General features: G+C 45.6%; 1 protein-coding gene across 11 annotated transcripts in view; it reads left to right on the forward strand.

Annotated features, from left to right (window-relative positions):
• The window catches only part of ALMS1 (ALMS1 centrosome and basal body associated protein), an 84785-nt gene that overhangs the window by 58941 nt on the left and 8750 nt on the right, over window positions 1-17094 (forward strand). For 6 of the 11 annotated variants that reach the window (XM_074285564.1, XM_074285555.1, XM_074285560.1 and 3 more), the window contains 8 exons: window positions 160-285; window positions 2386-2556; window positions 5944-6950; window positions 11392-11506; window positions 12194-12400; window positions 14278-14516; window positions 14746-14929; window positions 16448-16508. In XM_074285564.1, the coding sequence (XP_074141665.1) occupies window positions 160-285; window positions 2386-2556; window positions 5944-6950; window positions 11392-11506; window positions 12194-12400; window positions 14278-14516; window positions 14746-14929; window positions 16448-16508 (2110 nt within the window). Of the gene's footprint in view, window positions 1-159; window positions 286-2385; window positions 2557-5943; window positions 6951-11391; window positions 11507-12193; window positions 12401-13394; window positions 13574-14277; window positions 14517-14745; window positions 14930-16447; window positions 16509-17094 lie in introns of those variants that run through there. The other 5 variants (XM_074285556.1, XM_074285558.1, XM_074285561.1 and 2 more) reach the window with 5 other exon arrangements.

The raw sequence follows: 17094 nt of genomic DNA on the forward strand, positions 1-17094 counted from the left end.
TGACTTGCACAGAGTCCCACAGCTATTAAGTGGGTAAGGTCAGATCTGAAATTGGGTCCTCCAGACCCCGAAGCTGGTGCTATATCACCTTGCCATCTAGCTGGCCCATGTTATATTTTGGTTTTCATTATTGCCCTGTGATTCTTTCCATCCCTACAGCTCAGTTTTCACTGCTGCCCTACAAGCCTCCTGGGAGTGCTGAAATGTACTATGTTCCACACTTAACAGAGCCCCTTGAGTATCCTGTCGCCAAATCAGACACTACTCTTGAGAGCACCCACTCAGGTAATATGTGAATCTTTGATTTGTGTAAGTCCCTTATGATAAATTCTGAAAATTGAAAGTACTTCAGGATTTTTTGTTCACTATTCCTTATGGAAGCTCAGTTTAAAAAAACTTTCACTTCAAATAACTGAATGATTTAGATAATTTTTAGTGGGTCATGTCAGTCTTCGGGTTCTATTTAGGAATTAAGTACATTTTGTTTCATCCACTTAGTCTTTTTTTTTATTATTATTACAGCTTTTTATTGACAGAACATATGCACGGCTAATTTTTCAACATTGACTCTTGCAAACACTTCTGTTCCAATTTTCTCTTTCCTTCTTTCCACCCCCTTCCCTAGATATCAGGCAGTCTCATACATGTTAAACATGTTAAAGTATATCTTAAATACAATATATGTGTACATATTTATACAGTTCTCTTGTTGCACAAGGAAAAAATCGGATTTAGAAAGGTAAAAATAATCAGGGAATAAAACAAAAATACAAGCAAACAACAGAAAGAGTGGAATGCTATGTTGTAGTCCACACTCATTTCCCAATGTTCTTTCGCTGGGTATAGCTGATTCTGTTCATCACTGATCAATTGGAATTGAATTGTCATCCACTTATTTTTGTGGGTCCTGTTTTGTTCTTAGCTTATAAACTTTTAGAACTTTTGATCTTTTTTATTTTTAATTAGATCTTGTTTTTACTAGACATTGAAATAACTTCTGTTGACTGTGTTTTGTCTAGTAAGTAATCTAACTCTCATGGTGTGAACATGCCACTCGATTTCTGCCCCACTTAAAAATGCACATGTGGATACATAAATAAGTGTGCACAAAGTACAAGGGAATTTTTTGTAGGAGGGATGGTTGAGGCAATAGCAGCTGGTGAGGGTGGGGGTGCTGTGGTTCAGGAAAGACTGCCTGTTTTGGAGGTAACTTAGTGAGGTAGAAGTGATGTTTCTTCCCAGCCCAGAGTATAGATGGAGGGCTGTGTGTCAGGAGTGAGCAGTGAGAAAGCCATTGTAATTGGATTCAAGGTCATGCAGATCAGTCAGGCAATAAGTGAGCAGCAGCATGCTAAATGCTTTACTGTTTGCTTAGGCACTGAGAAAGAAGGCAAAATTAGTGTGTGTCCTCAAGGAGCTTGTGTTCTAAAGGGAGACACAATGGGGATGATGTGTGAACATGCAGATGGGTACCTCATGGGACACTTGAGAGGGAGGCCCAGTTCCATGGGAGGCCTGGAAAGGCCATCTGCCAAAGGTGCATAGTGGGACAGTGGGTGTGGAAAGGAAGCCTGAAGGAAGTCTAGAGAGTAGGACCAGTTTAAGGCATGGGTTGGATTTATATACTTTAAAAGAAAATTAAGTGGTATTGAAATTCAGAGCTTCATAACTGAATTCTTTTTATGTTCAACTTTGAATCTAAAATAATATTTTTCTTTTTCCTCTCTTGTTCATTAAATATATTCACACACACACACACACACACACACACATACACATATAAAACCATATGCATATGTATACATTTAGAATTTGTGTGTATATATATTTATGTATGCATTTATAAATACATATATGTATGTGTGTATATATTTGCATGCATATGTGTATGTGTGTATATTAATAAGAAAATACTAGAAAAGGACCACAGCCAAAATTGAAAAGGAAGTTGTTATCTCACATGGACTGTGAGAATATGAATCCTTACATCACGTTCCTTCAGAAGGCTTTATTTTCACTAGGTGGGAGTATTTCCCATCCTCTAATTATTGTTATTTTCATGACTATATATCTGGTTCCTTTCTTGCTGTTTTGAGATAGTAGATTCTCATATTCTGCAGGGAATCACTTCCTCATTTTGTTTTATCATTTTGTCTGCTCATCTTCCCCCTCCCTCTTTAAGTCATTTGGGGAATCTGTTGGTAAGAAATATTGGCGTGTAGAACTCCATGTTAGAAGAGAATTAGCTAGCATTTGGATTTATTTGTATTGTTTTTTTATGATGGATTGTGATTCATATTCAGAAAGTTGCTTCTGAAAGCCCGTGGGGTTCTTGCGGGCCTTGTCCCCTCACTGTACCTCCCATGTTTACTTTTCTCTTCCCAGGCTCCAATGATGCCATTGCTCCAGAGTTCCCTCCTGATGCTTTGGGCACAAGGGATGAGAACGTGTGCGACATTGTAACCATTAAGCACAAGGAGGGCATCTACAGCAAAAAGACTGCGTGTAAGTCAGCCTGGACGGAAGAACAGAATCCCCCCCCAGAAAAAGCCACAGGTATGTGTTTCACAGCTTCTCTGGCTTTGGTCTCTCGTGTGCTCCAAGTCCCCTGCCCTGGTGCTGTCAGAAGCTGTTCAATTCTGTTTTGGGCTCTAAGTAAAGTCCCTCTTAAACAAGCAAAAATGGGTAACTCCAGGTTCCCCAAATGATTATCGGACTCTGAGCTGCTCATAGGAGGTACTGCAGTGACATCAGAGATGCATTATTTGGTGTCTGAGAATGAGAACCGGCCTGGCCTGGACACCATGGTGGAAGCACAAACTCAGTTTGTTTTAGGTAGTTTTGTGCAAAATCCTTGAGTGGTTATTGATCCCTTTGAGGTGCCCCAAGTGCAGTATGACAATAGAGCATATTTGTGAATTTTCAGACATCAGAGTCATCAATAATGCTAGATTAAGTAAAATTGCCATATGGATTTTAGTTTACAGATAAGTGATGTGGGGCTGGGAAGCATTGGGCAGGATCAGATGAGATACGGTTGTGCTGGTGTCAGTCTGCGTGCCAGTGGCTTGGGAGAGTCCTGGGATTCCTGCCTTGCTGGCAGATTTCAGTGCGGACTCAAGACCCACACTTAAGGGCGATGGACACTGAAAACCAGGCTTAGATGCAACTCACCTATCTGCGCCGGAAAAGACGGCAAAAGGGAGGATTTGGTCCATGGCAGAGTCTAGAAAGAAAACGAAAGGTTCTCGGCTTGGCCACATTTGGACTAGCATCATTGGCTTCAGGCAACGGAAGCAGCAACATAGCATCGCGATCGATGGTTAAGCCTGTGGTCAGTCTAGTTTCCAACTAATGGAAGACATGTCATGGCTGTGGTTGATTGATTGAATGTTTTGGTAATCTTGAAATATGCTTAGTAAACAAGTTATGGGGGTAGACTAAGACTTACTGCAAACAGGGAGACAAGAAACTTCTTGGAGCCTGAGAGGGGTGGTCTGTATCTGTGTGTTAGTGTGTTAAGAATGGGTGATTTCACAGAGTGGGACTGCTCCCTCCATAGATGCTATTACAGAATGCCCTTCTTCACCTGACTAGACTTAATTTTTGAGTTGCTTTTCATAGATCTTGTATGGCTAGCCATATTTGGATGGGAGCTCTGTGAGAGCAGAGCTTGGGTTTTCACATCCCATTGTATCCTCAGCCTTTAGCACAGTGCTTGGCACATGGTAAGCACTTGATAAATGCATCTTGACTGATGGTGGCCAGAAAAACTCATTATCCAGTAGTCGGCCTTTTGTGAATGAGCCTTTCTAAACTTTGATGGGTTTGCCTTTGGATGAAATATATGACCTCTTGTTGGACTCCTGTATTTGAAGCCTTTCTGGTGTGGTAGAGTGTGTATTCTGTAAGGCAGGGCCTTTGAGGAGCCCGTGCCTCCATACAAGTGCCAAATGGGGACTCTAATGCAGATCAGTGTGTGTCTAGTCTACTTATACCGTAAGGATCAGCTTGAACATGTGCACTAAAAATAATATCATAAAGGAAAAAAAAAGCATCTCTCTTCAAATATATATGGGCATGCATAGTAATATGTATAATATTTATACATTCATCCCATGACATTTGGATTCTGGCAAGTGTGAAAAGTCACAAGTTACTCTAGCTTCCACTCCAAAATTTTATCTTTAGTGAGATTCTGATCATATTTATATAATACACAAAACAAAACAAATAAAGCAGCGCACCACATCAAAACATAGTTTCTGCATGAGCAAAGATAGTATCTTATACATTATTATACAGAGGCTGCCCAGCCCTCAAGATAGCTTCAGCACTTGCTTCATGGATTTCCTTCTGCAAAAACCCAAAATGCAAGAATCACTGGGGGAGAATATCATGTGACTGTGTCTGGATGGTTGTGAGACTAAGAGGAAGGGTTCCTAAAGAGAGTGTGGTCTGTAATTCTTTAGTTACTGAAACTTTAAAAAAAAATTGCTTTTTATTTTCAAAATACATGCAAAGATAGTTTCAATATTCACCTTTGCAAAACCTCGGGTTCCAAGATTTTCTCCCTCTCTTCCCCCCCATTCCTTCCCCTCAACAGCAAATCACCCAATATAGGTTAAACATGTGCAAATCCTCTATCCATATTTTCATATTTATCATGCTGCACAATAAAAATCAGATAAAAAAATGAGAAAGGAAAAAAAGCAAGCAAATAACAAAAAAAGATGAAAATACTACATTGTGGTCCACATTCAGTTCCCACAATGCTCTGTCTAGTGCAGAGAGCTCTCCATCACAAGACAATTGGAACTTATCTGAATCATCTCATTGTTGAAAAGATCAAAATTGATCATCATATATTCTTTTTTATAGCTTTTTATTTACAAGATGTAATATGCATGGGTAATTTTTTCAGCATTGACAATTGCAAAACCTTTTGTTCCAATTTTTCCCCTCCTTCCCCTCACCCTTTTCCCTTGATGGCAGATTGACCAATACATATTACATATGTTAAAGTATAAATTAAATACAATATATGTATACTTGTCCATACAGTTGTTTTGCTGTACAAAAAAAAAGTCGGACTTGAAATAGTGTACAATTAGGAAATCAGAAATGCAGGTGGACAAAAATAGAGGGCTTGGGAATTCTATGTAGTGGTTCATAGTCAACTCCCAGAGTTCTTTTGCTGGGTGTAGCTGGTTCAGTTCATGACTTCTCTACTATCTCGGTACCAGGCACTATGCTAAGTGGAGAGAAACAGGAAAAAAAGATAGTCCCTGCCTTTGAGAAACTTTGCAGGTTGAGGGAGGAAGTCAGTACATAAGAAGCTGAAAGGGAGGAAAATGTGATGGAGGCGGTCCAGCTGGAGGGGTCCCAGGGCAGCGGGCTTGGCAGAGGAGGAGTGAGTACTGTGCTCCTGCGATCCTACAGGCTGATGAGGTTCCTCAGGGCCTGGTGCAGAAATCCAGAGAACACATTTTTACATATAGAAAATAAAAGTTTGCCCACAAACATTGCATTAATCATTATGGTTTCTCACTCTGTGGCTCTTGGGGTAATTAGAGAACCTTTGAATTTTTAAATAAGAACTTTTCTCAGCATCATCCAGGATAACCGACACATTTTGTAGAGGAGAGACCAAAGGTCCAGGCTGACTCAGCCAGGCTCCCATAGCTAGTGGGCTGGTAGAGCTTCTGAATTGAGTAGTGTGATATGGCCATAGATGTGGAGTCACAGGGTTAGAGTTGATTTTTGTACAGACAGATTAAATCATGTTGTGAAACTCTGAAGAATCTGTTATTTTCTTCCCCTTTTGACATTGGTGTTTTTCTATGTCTACAGAGATGAAGAGGCATATTATTGATATTTATGAAGAAATCACTTTTTTGGGGGGAAGTCTGTCAAAGCTAATTGTTCTCCTTTTCTTTCCAGAATCTAAAAATCATTTGGAACTTGAAAACACGACCCATTCTGTGTTCAAATCGGCCCAGTTTTACTTTCACCATCCCGTGCACCATCAACATGACCATGACTTCTCCTGTTGTGAGCCCTGGGGAAGGGGAACTTGCCGGACCCATTCCAGAAGAGATTTCTTCCCTTACACAGACAAAGACTCTAGTTTCTGTCCACCTTATGAAACCTCTGCAGATGAGCACAGATTCTTGCCCTTACGGACTGATGTGGATTACAGCAGGGTAGAGAGGTACCACTGGAACGTCATGGGCGACCGAGTGCCAAGGGCCTGGCAGAGGCCCGAGGAGAACCTCCAAGGTGGCAGTAAAGTGAGTGCTGCCAGAGAGACCGCTCCGCGGCCCCTTGAGCCCAGCCTGTCTCTGAGTGAGCTCTGGAACAGGTTTCAGGAGCGACAGAAGCAGCAGAAACTGCCCGAATCCCGCTCCTCAGATGACTTGTCCTTGGTTGAGCGCCTCGATCGCCTGGCGAAGATCCTTCAGAAGCCCATGATGCTCTCTCTGCAGGCTTCCAAGTCTGCCCGAGATGATCACAAAGGGGAGAGCGCACGGCAACAGCTGAGGAGGAAGCACCAATCAAAGAGAGACCCAAGTGACAAATCCAGGTCCCCGCCCCGGTCTTCCTGTAGACTGTTGGGGGGTGACCCCGTGACACTCATCCCTGCCCAACATTCTGGGCTGGATTCTGTAAGCTTGATCTCTTCGGATTCCAGGCCTTCCCCTGAGCCCGCCGAGCCTGCTTCGGAGTCGGACGTGAGTGCCCAGACTGACGGGGACATGGGCCCCCTCGAAGAGGTGAGCAGCAACGTGTCCTTTGCTGGCCCTGCCCGGACAGTCCAGGCAAAAACATATGAGGCATCTAAGCGGCAGCAAAAGCCCTTATCTGAGAGGCAGAGAGAGGGCAGTAAGAAAGTAGCCAAGTGGAAGAAAACTCCCCCAGCTTCTCAGGTCAGAAGGAGAGTCCTGCAGGTACATGGGCCCTGGGTCTGAGACAGCAGGGAGGAATTCGGGGTCCCTCGGAGGCAGCCTGGTTAGAAACATAGGCCACGGCTTTCAAGCACCCCCAGCTGCAAGCGCCCTCCTTCCAGGTCCCCTCCTTGTTCTCTCAATGTCCACGCATATGCACACATGGGCATATTTACATAGAGACAGACCGAGGGTTCCTTTTCATCCTTGTTTTTCTTATAGAGACACTACATGCTTTTGATTCATTGAGAGATCAAGAGATATTTATGTCATGTCCTTTGGGTCACTTGGGACCCCTTGGGTGTTCCAAGGTTTGCAAAGCTGGTGCAGGAAAATTTGTTATAGCTTATATATTATCCCTCATACAGGACCCATCTAACAATAGAATATACTTTTCAAGAGGTTTTGTTCAGTGATAAGGTATCATTTGTAATGGTCTCGGTATACTTGGTCTCTCCTTGGGATTAGGAAGACATGCTATAAACCCAGATGGGTGGGATTAGGGAATAAACTGTAGCCATCGAATATGGTATAATCCATTTGTTGTGGATTAGCGCCCTCTAATTAAGGTAAAAAGCGAACTGTTTGACCACCCATTTTTGTCCTTATTTCCGTTAGTCTTTGAGCTTCCAGATATAGAGATATCTCCTAGAAGTTTTAAGCTATAGGAAAGATTCTGTAATGATTTTACTGTTTCCTTTGCTCCTACGGGTGGACCTGCTTGAATGGGCTGGGCACGCAGCAGCCGAGGGTTGTCTGGTCTCTTATCATGGGGCTCGCTCTTGTCCCGTGGGGACTCTGTCACATTCTTGCCTGAAGCTCTTTCAGACCTTCTCCAGTCTCCATCCTTAGTCAGCGTCACAGAAACAAAGAGATATTTTCTCATCTTCCTTTCTTCACCTAAAAAAAGCTGCTTTTCTAATCAAACTCTTCTCTTCTCAAACTTGATTCTTTTTTTCTCTTCCTAGACGAGGCATTTTCTTTTTGACTTGTGTTTTTGATCCCGTTACTACTTCTAATATCCCTCTTCTCACTGTCTTGCTCCATCAGTTAGCTCCTCTTGTCTTCTTTCTTTCTTTACATCTTTCTTTATGATTACAGAAATGCTCAGAGCTTTTCCATCGAAGGAAATGTCTTCCCTTAAATCTACCTTTGGGTAGATTTCTTACATTCTACTTAAGTCTGTAATATCTTTTTCTGTTTGATTTGTCAAGAGTGAAGTATTAAAGTTTCCTCTTTAGATGTTTTTCTTTTCAGATCTTTCAGTTAACTCTTCCTTTAGGAATTCAATGACTGTATTATTGATAATATATATTTTTAAATACCATTATTGATTCACTAGAAGCACGGGGTATGGGTAGAGAGCTGGCAAGTCACTGGTCCCGGGGGTTCAAACCTCATCTTCCTGACTTTGTGCCAGTTCTTCATGGGGACTTAGTTATTATACCTTATCTTGTTTGATCCTTACAGTGATCTTATGAGTCAGGTGCCATAGGTATTTTTAAAAATTAATTTTATAATTATAACTTTTTTTTTTGACAGTACATATGCATGGGTAATTTTTTACATTATCCCTTGCACTCACTTCTGTTCTGATTTTTCCCTTTCCTCCCTTCACCCCCTCCCCTAGATGGCAGACAGTCTCATACATGTTAAATATGTTATAATATATCCTAGATACAATCTATGTGTGCAGAACTGAATTTTTTTTGCACAAGAAGAATTGGATTCAGAAAGTAAAAATAACCTGGGACGAAAAACAAAAATGCAAACAGTTTACATTCATTTCCCAGTGTTCCTTCTCTGGGTGTAGCTGATTCTGTCCATCATGGATCAATTGGAACTGAATTAGATCTTCTTCTCTTTGTCGAAGATATCCACTTCCATCAGAATACATTCTCATACAGTATTGTTGTTGAAGTGTATAATGATCTCCTGGTTCTAGGTGCCATAGGTATTATTAACTTCCTTTTCTAGATGATGTTAAAAGGAAAATTCTTCATTTAGACTTTTGCCCTGCTTAAGAAAGCAAAACTCAGGACAAAGAGAATTAAAACATTAAAAGTCTGTCAAGGAACATATTGGCAGGCTGGTCACTGGGGATCTGTAGTGTCTTCAAGATGGATATAGTTTTTATTGGTAACTTGGAATGAGATAAAGACAGTTTGGACAGGTGTACTTCAGTAAAAAGGGATAGGACATTGCATCTCGGTTCCTTGCCAGTACATGACAGTTTCCAGGTAGAGGGATCAGTTACTGCGTGATGCATCTGAGTGACATCCTCCATCCATTCCCCAAGCACTGATGGACAAGCAGATCTGGCCACTGAGTCACCCTAGCTTTCAAAAATGAGGAAATGTGGTCACATTTATTAAGTGTTAGAAGCAAGATTTGCATCATTTTTCACTGCACTCCTAGATTAGATTATAGATCTGTAGTGGACCCAATGAAACGTGGTTGTGTGACTTCCCTAGCAGAGGATAAGGATGGTGTCAGTAGGGTGGGGTTTGGTAAAGCATGAACAGTGATGGGACAGTGCAAGAACTTGAGAGGAGAGGACCTTGAAAGGTTGAGCTAGTCAGCTAGAGATCAGGATTGGAGAAAAAGGACTACAAAGCAATTATTTTGTTCCTTCCCATCTATTTGCTTTCTCATTCTCTTCAGCTGCTCATCCATAGCTTTTCTTTGCTCGTTAAACCTTAAGCCATACTGTCTCTACCCCCAATACCGTTCCTTGAAGAATCTATACTTTATTGCGAAATCAAGGCTGTTTGTAGAAGACAGCTATTGTCCCTTGTTCTGCATCTCAGGAGGCCATGGCCTTCTCCCCAGGAGTGTGCCGGAGCCAGCCCTAACCAGCAGGTGGTTAGATTTCAGTGTGGCTGTCAGTCCCTCAGCAGGGACCCCTTGTGTTTTTCAGGCAGCCTGGAATGGGGAGCAGGAGGACAGGGGGAGCTCTAGGAGACCGATCTTCCCCTGGATGGCTAGAGGTCTAGAGACTGACGGAAAGCCGGCCTGTAGAGTGCTTCCCAGCCCCAGCCCACACTTTGCCCTTCTGTGTTTCCCTGTTTATTCTCTGTGTCTGTGAGTGCACCCAGGGTCCCTTGAAAATCTGCCCCCTGCTGAGTGCCATTCCCTCATTCTTCCCTGCTCCAAAGCCAGGTCCACTACTACTTGTAGTCTGCATTTCCTCTTTTCTCCTCCACATTTTTTAAAACCCTTTACCATCTGACTTCCTCATTTACTCCCTTGAAGTGATTCTCTCCCAGGTTATCAGGGATTCCTTACTCCCAGGGTCTGACTTTTTCAGTGAGTGACCATCCTCCCCAACCTGGGCAGCGTTTGCCAGAGACTGCCTTCTCTTGCTGGTCACTCTCCTCCCTGAGGGTGTGCCTCTGGGTGCCAAGAGAATGTGCATGTGTGTGCAAACAGACACACCCACTGGCCTTCATCTCTCCTGAGTTACCTAGGGAACATTTCAAGCTGTGGCCAACCCTGTGTTCAACAACAGCTCTCAGGTTCCTGTAGGAAACTGCTCACTTTTGAGCTTCTTCTTTCTCTCAAGGCTCCTGTGCCCATAGTTGTGCAGTTGGGCCCGCCTTCTGGGCACCCAGAGGACGCAGCTGGTTTTGCATCAATACTACTTTCTTCTCTGGATGCTGTGTTAGGTCTTGGGGATACCAACATAAAGGCAAAACAGTCTCTCCCATCAGAGAGCTTCCAGGTAGTACAAGTAAGATTATCCCCATTTTACAGATGGGGCTGGAATTCCAACCCAGGTCTTCTAACTCACACTCAGTGTTCCGTCTTCCACATTGTCCTGCCTCTATTCTGGTAACAGAAAGGAAATCTTTCTTCTAGAGCTTATGGCCAGGATCACAACCCATAGCTGTTTTGTGCGGGGGAACTAAAACCAAAATGAAATCAGCTTTCTGGTGGTTCACTTCCTGATGCCATCCTGTTGACAACGGAGGGCACAGAAGCTTTGTAAATGACTGGCACACTTGGGCATTCACAATGTTCCTTTCTTACAACTCATGTTCAGGACTTGTATGATTATGTACATTTTATTCCTCTGTTAAGTAAGAAAAGTTTGGCAGCCAAGCCATTCCTGTCAGGAACTGGTTCCTCTAGGGAAAGAGAATGATGGAGGCTCAGCAAAAACATCCTGATGATGTATAAAATCCTAATGGCAGCAGATCATTGGTGCTCTGGGATTGCCCTTTGCAATCTTCTTCTCCCAGTAAAGGAGTGAAGTAGTTCCCTCTGTTGTCTGGGTGTAGTCAGGAAATGTCTGTCAGTCCCCTCCCCTCCAGGAGCTGCCTGCCATCTTTGGGGTCATGGGGCGAGGGGTCACAAGCATGAGGTTCGGCTCTGGGCTTGCTTTCTCTGCCCAGCGGCTAAGATCCAGGCAGACTTAACTGAGGGCCATGATGCTTTACAGGTGGAGTATGTCATTTCCTCGGACTCGTTCTCAACGACCAGTAGTGCTTGGAGTTCTAGCTCCAGCCCCAAAGAGAAGCACAATATCCGGATGTTAAATAAGGGCGTCCAAACAGGTGAGTGACTCCCAGGGGAGGCCCTCTCTGCCCTTGGTCACTTCTAGAGTTTGCAGTTAGGAGGACAAAGCGTGACTTTAATAGAAACCTCTGCCCCAGCAGAGAAAGGAACGTCCCCAACTGTGAGGCGCTTGGCGCTCCCCTGCTGTAATAAAAGATGTCCGCTCCAGTTAGGTTTATATAATAATTCTAGCCATATGTAGCATTTCTGACATGTCTAATATCTTCTGGGCATACAAAGGTAAAAGAGTAACAGTCTGTGTCTTTAAAGAGTGGCCCTTTTTTGCCCATTTTTGTGGATTCTTGTGGCCTTCCTCAGTCTGAGGGGCAGGAGACCCTGGGCTGATGCTGACTCGGGACTTCTCACTGCGACAATCTGAGGCGAGTTTTAAAAGGAGTTTGGCTGGATCAGTTTCTTCCACCTGTTTCAGCTCTTACTTGTAGTAGATAAATAATGACAGAATAAACCACATCTGCAATAAAGCCCATGTGCAAAACGAGGTGCCGGCGGTTCTTTTTGGCCTAACTCTATGGTGGGAGCCTTTTGTTCAGATCGATTCCCATTCAAAACCTTCTGGTCCTGAGTTTTCAGGGGAGTCGGGTTGCGTGAGACCAAAACTTAGGAAAAGGCACTTGGACAGAGCTTCCTGCATGGAAACCAGTCAGAACTGTAACTTTTGTTCTTAGGGGAATTGGAGATTGTGAGAACTACAAGAAAACACACTCGAGATTTTGGGGTGACTTTTCCAACTCCAAAGTATAAAGCGACTGGTACAAGAGGAGACAGTCGCGTGAACAATTCGAGTCCGGGAAGCAATTTAGAAGACGAGAAGCCTCTGACAATTTACATGTGGACCAAGAAGCCGAGGAGAAGTAAACCTCTTTGCTGTGAAGGTAAAAGCCCCCAGCTTCAGGTTAACCTTTGCAGACAGATAGCACTGGAAGCTTTCAGGTGTTTCCATTCCATCTCTACCTCCCTTCATCCTGACTGGCAGGAAGGCCATCACTGGGACATTGCTGTCAGTGTTTCTGTGGTCAAGACTCGGACTCAACCATAGACAGCCCCAGGATTGGGGCCCTTAGCAGCTTGGTGTCCTGAGTCATTGGGTCTGTGTTGTACCACAATCTCTGCCTTTTCTGCTCTCGTTTTCCTTGCTTCGGGGATTCTATTTTCCTTGTCTTCTCCTTTAGTTCTTAATTCTACCCAACGAGGGCCAGCTAGGTGGCGCAGTAGATAGAGCACCAGCCTTGAATTCAGGACCCCCCAAGTTCAAATCTGGTCTCAGACACTTAACACTTCCTAGCTGTGTGACCCTGGGCAAGTCACTTAACTCCAGCCTCAGGGGGAAAAAAAAAAATTCTTACCCAATATCCTGAAAGCAGAGGTACAGAGCCCACCTTTTTCCTTCCCTTATCCTCCTTGTAAAACATTTAAAAAAATAAAATAAAATAATAAAAAAGTCAACTAGAGGAAGGAAGGCTGACTTTCTATTATTGTCCCCTTCTTTCTGATCCTTTGGATATTTGACAAGTATTTTCTCTTATCTGCTTCCAGAAAAATGACTCGTAAAGGGATTTCTGGGGCTTCCCGTTTTGATAAACCCCTCCTTCGAGTCTGAGCTAGTTGTTGGCCCCCAGATGTCCCCAAGGTCTTAGGCCAAAGGCCATCTGACCTTTTTTACCCCCACATCCCCTCCTGCCCTCATGTTAAATGGCTTCTATGGCAAGGATTCCTCTCTCCCCACAGGGAGATGGGGTTGTGATTCCTGCCAATGACTTTAAGTCCAAGCAGGCTGTTAGCTGGTGGGGGGAGTGGTGTCTCTTGTGCCCGGCCGAGGCGTCCGAGACCCTGACGTGGAATTTTCACCCCTTTTCCCCCTTTTGACAGCGTCAACCGTATAGCTGCTGAAACGTTTGCCAATGTAATGCCTGTTTTCCGTTTGTTGGTGCCATTAAGCATCCTCACCTTTGGCTTAACATCACTGTTCCTGGAAGGGCAGGAGGTTTGGTTAGAACATTTACTGAGAACGTTCCTCCAAGTAGATTAAAAGTACAGTGCTCTCTAAACTTGGTGTTTCCTGGCACTGCCATGCGCTTTCTAGCTGGGTAAGGGGTAGCTCAGACTTGGAGGGCTCAGTGCCTGCGCCCGCTGTGTGGGGTGAGTAAGGGGCTGGGTGGCCAGGAGAAGCTAGCGCGCCTGGCCCAGCGATTCCCAAGGGCCAAGGCTGCCCCAGGAGCCCCTTCTGCTGGGTCACTGACACCTGTCCTAGAGTCACCTGGGGGGGACTGAGACCAGCCAGCCCCGGCACCCCAAGTGTCTGGTTCCCTAGCCCTTGTCACCCCCCGCCCCTGCTGCTGCTGCTTCTCCTCTCCGCATCTGCCGCCGTTTGTTATCACCTGGAGAGTCCGGCCTAGGTAGGATACCTTTCCCAAAGGGAATGAAGCGGGCTGGGCCTGAAGGGGGGGTGGGACGGACCGGAAGCAGTGTGCAGGGACATTGTGCGCGGGGGAGGGCCAGACCCCAAGCCCGCCCCTGTCCAAGCGCTCACCCCCTCTTGGAACCCACGGTGAGCCCCCTCACAGCCTCTGCTCCTGCCCTCCCGAAGCTCAGTCCTCAGGAATGCTCTTGTGCTGGTCCCGGGTGAGATGGTGCGGCCAGCCTGCCCACAGGGCGCTCATTACAAGGAAATGCTCAGGGAAGGCCTCTGGGAGCCACCTGGGGGCCGCCCCCTGAGAGCTGTCTCCCTAATCCTTCTTGATGTTTCCCACAGGGGTTTCCTGGTTCATCCCTGCCGAGAACCCCAGGCAGGCCAAGAAGGAAAACCAGCCCGGCTGGGTGCCTGGGCCCGGCCCCTCCTGGTTTGCCCCCCTGATAAGCAGCAAGCCCTGGCGGCAGCCCCTTCGAGAGAAGAACTGGCAGACGGAGAGTAGCAGCGGGCGGCAGGCTGAGCCGCCTGGCCTCCACCAGGACAAGGAGACCCCTGCACGGTTCATGAAGGCGGGCCTGCAGGTGCATGGGTGGGGAGGACCGTTAGGGGTGTCTTGTCTACTTTCTCCTCCGCTGGCCCTCAGGGTGTCTGTCTCTTCTGGCCACTCCCCTTGGCCCCTCCTATTCTGCTAGTCCATGTTCCTTTGTTACCCACAAGACCTCTCAGGCCATACGGATGTAATGGGCAAGGTGGCAGCTTGACTCTTGCCTGGGCTCTCCCAGACATGCAGCTCTCCTTTGTCTGCCTTAGGAGTCCCTGGAGAGGCTGCGCCCCGACTTCATCTCCCGCTCCAGGGCTCGGGTGAAGCGGCTGAGGTTGATCACGGAGGAGCGCAAGCTGCAGCGCCTGCTGCAGAAGGAGCGTGATCAGCTGTTCAACACTGAGGAGCAGCAAAAGGAGTCCCGGGACATGGCGGGCTTTCTTTCCAAGAAAGGTACGGGGTGCACAGCAAAACTGGGGGGATGCGCTGAAAACATCTGTGGTGAGGGAGAGGCTCTGAGGAGCACACCTCTGGACCTCCCTGATCGTAAGCCACACCAGATCAGCCGGAATAAAGTCCATGGCAGACCCCCAAGGGAGGCCTCTTTCTGCTGACTTGTGACTTTGGGGGGAGACTTTAGACAAGTCATTTCCTCCTCTGTAAAATAAAGACCTTTTAAGATTTTTCTTAAGTGGAAAGTCTGTATTTTCTGGAAATTGCCAAAATTGGCCACACATAATTACTTTCTAGAGCTTTTTTTCCCCTCCTCCCAGACAGCTACAAGTGAACTTCTTTGTGTTCCCCAAAGTATCAGAGTAACCGGAAACATGGTGACAAACCCAAAAAGAATTTTTAAAAGAACCAAATGAATCTCACACATTTGGTTTGGGTCAGGGCAGGGCTAAGCTATCTGAGCAGTCTTTGGAGCTCATGAAGTTCTAGGCGATTAAAGCTCTTCACGTCAATCTGCCGTCCACAGTGTCATCAGTAGGAAGGAGTGGGGGGGGGGGGAGTGCAGTGAGATGGGGAGACATGAGAGCAGGTAGGAAATAAATGACTCCACCAGTGCAGGGCTCTCCTGAGACCCAGGATTGGGCGCTGCTTTTGGCAGTGGGGACCAAAGGCACGGTCAGGCCGTGGCTTGTTTTCCCTGCCTGCTTCCCCAAGGCTTGGGGTTTATTCTGCTGGGTTTGGAAGAGGTGGCTGGTACAAGAAAGGGGATCCTTAAGCAAGAGGATGGCGGCTTTTCAGAGAGACATAAGTGGCTCAGGACCATGATCCTGGCTCTTCTGGAGCTGAGGGTGCAGCCGGATCCCGGCTCTGGAGCACAGAGGATGAAGGCCTGTGAGAAATGAGCGGCTCGGAGTTCTCCTACTTCCGACTGGGGGCTTGTTCTTGACAATCCTTGGGCCTCGGCCTCCCCTCCCTTCTCTGACTGTCTCAGCATGGGCACAGAGAGGCATTCTCAGAAGTCTATTTTTTGACCATTCAGAGAGCCACAAGAAAAGCACTCCTGGGGATAAATGTACTTTGGCAGTTATTCTGTTCAAGTCAACCTGTGTTTATGGAGTACATCGCGTTACGGACATTGGTGACTAAAAAAGGAATTGAATAGTGGTCATTAAACCCTGAGAACTTACATGTCTAGTTGGGGGAAAAGATGTCTATAGCGGAAGTAGAGGAAAAAGAAGCTGGCAATCCTTGGGCCCTCTCCTTTGTTTGATAAGAGCTCAGATTATTCACCCATCTGCCCAGAGGGCGGGCTGAGCCCCTAACCTTTTGGGTCGCTCCAACTGGCATGGAATGAGGGCTGATGCCATTTTTCTGATGCCCTCTGCTTTCTGAGCAGTGTGCTTCTCTGCCCCAGTATCAGGCCAGCCTTGCCTGGTGAACATTGCTTTTGGGATTTGGGGAATTGGATAAAAAGCTTCAAAACCACCATTGACCAGAAGTATATCTCTATTTGCCTAGGTTACGTGACTGTGAGGAACAGGATAATAACCAAGAAGGAAATGGTCCAGCGATCCAAAAGGTGAGGTGCTAGGTGGGGCTGATGAGTACTGTGAGCAGAGGTGTTTGTATGTGGTCAGAACAAGTGTGAGAAATGAGAGCAACGCATTTTCTGGGCTACAGAAGGGACTTTCTTAGAAGAAATCTAAGTAGATACGAGAAGCAGAGAGCTGGGCTCAGGGTGTGCTTTGAGGAGGCCTTTCTGAGTCCTGGGGTGAAAAATCTAAAAAGTATAAAAGTATGAAGCTAAAGTGTACAGCAATGGAAAATCAAGTCGGCAACATTCATGAAATGCCCCAAGAGCTCTTGTCCGAATGTTTCCGAATCCAAAGGTTTGTCCTTCAGCCTCCAGCCTCTCGATGTGTCCAGATAGCATGAAGGTAGATGTGGGAATGAATCAAACTCTGCCTCCAAGAATGGGATTGTGGGCTTCTGTGTGCTTGGCCTTGAGAGTTTCTTGCTTATATGATGCACACTGAATATACACCAATCATTTATTTCATCACCAGGAAACCATTATTTGTTGTAGGATTAAATCAATGCTAAATTAGATTTAACCAGTGTCTTCTCAATTCCACTCAGTACCTTCTTTCAAGTTCTGGCCCATA

This window comes from Sminthopsis crassicaudata, chromosome 2 (assembly GCF_048593235.1).
Source record: "Sminthopsis crassicaudata isolate SCR6 chromosome 2, ASM4859323v1, whole genome shotgun sequence".
NCBI lineage: Eukaryota > Metazoa > Chordata > Mammalia > Dasyuromorphia > Dasyuridae > Sminthopsis > Sminthopsis crassicaudata.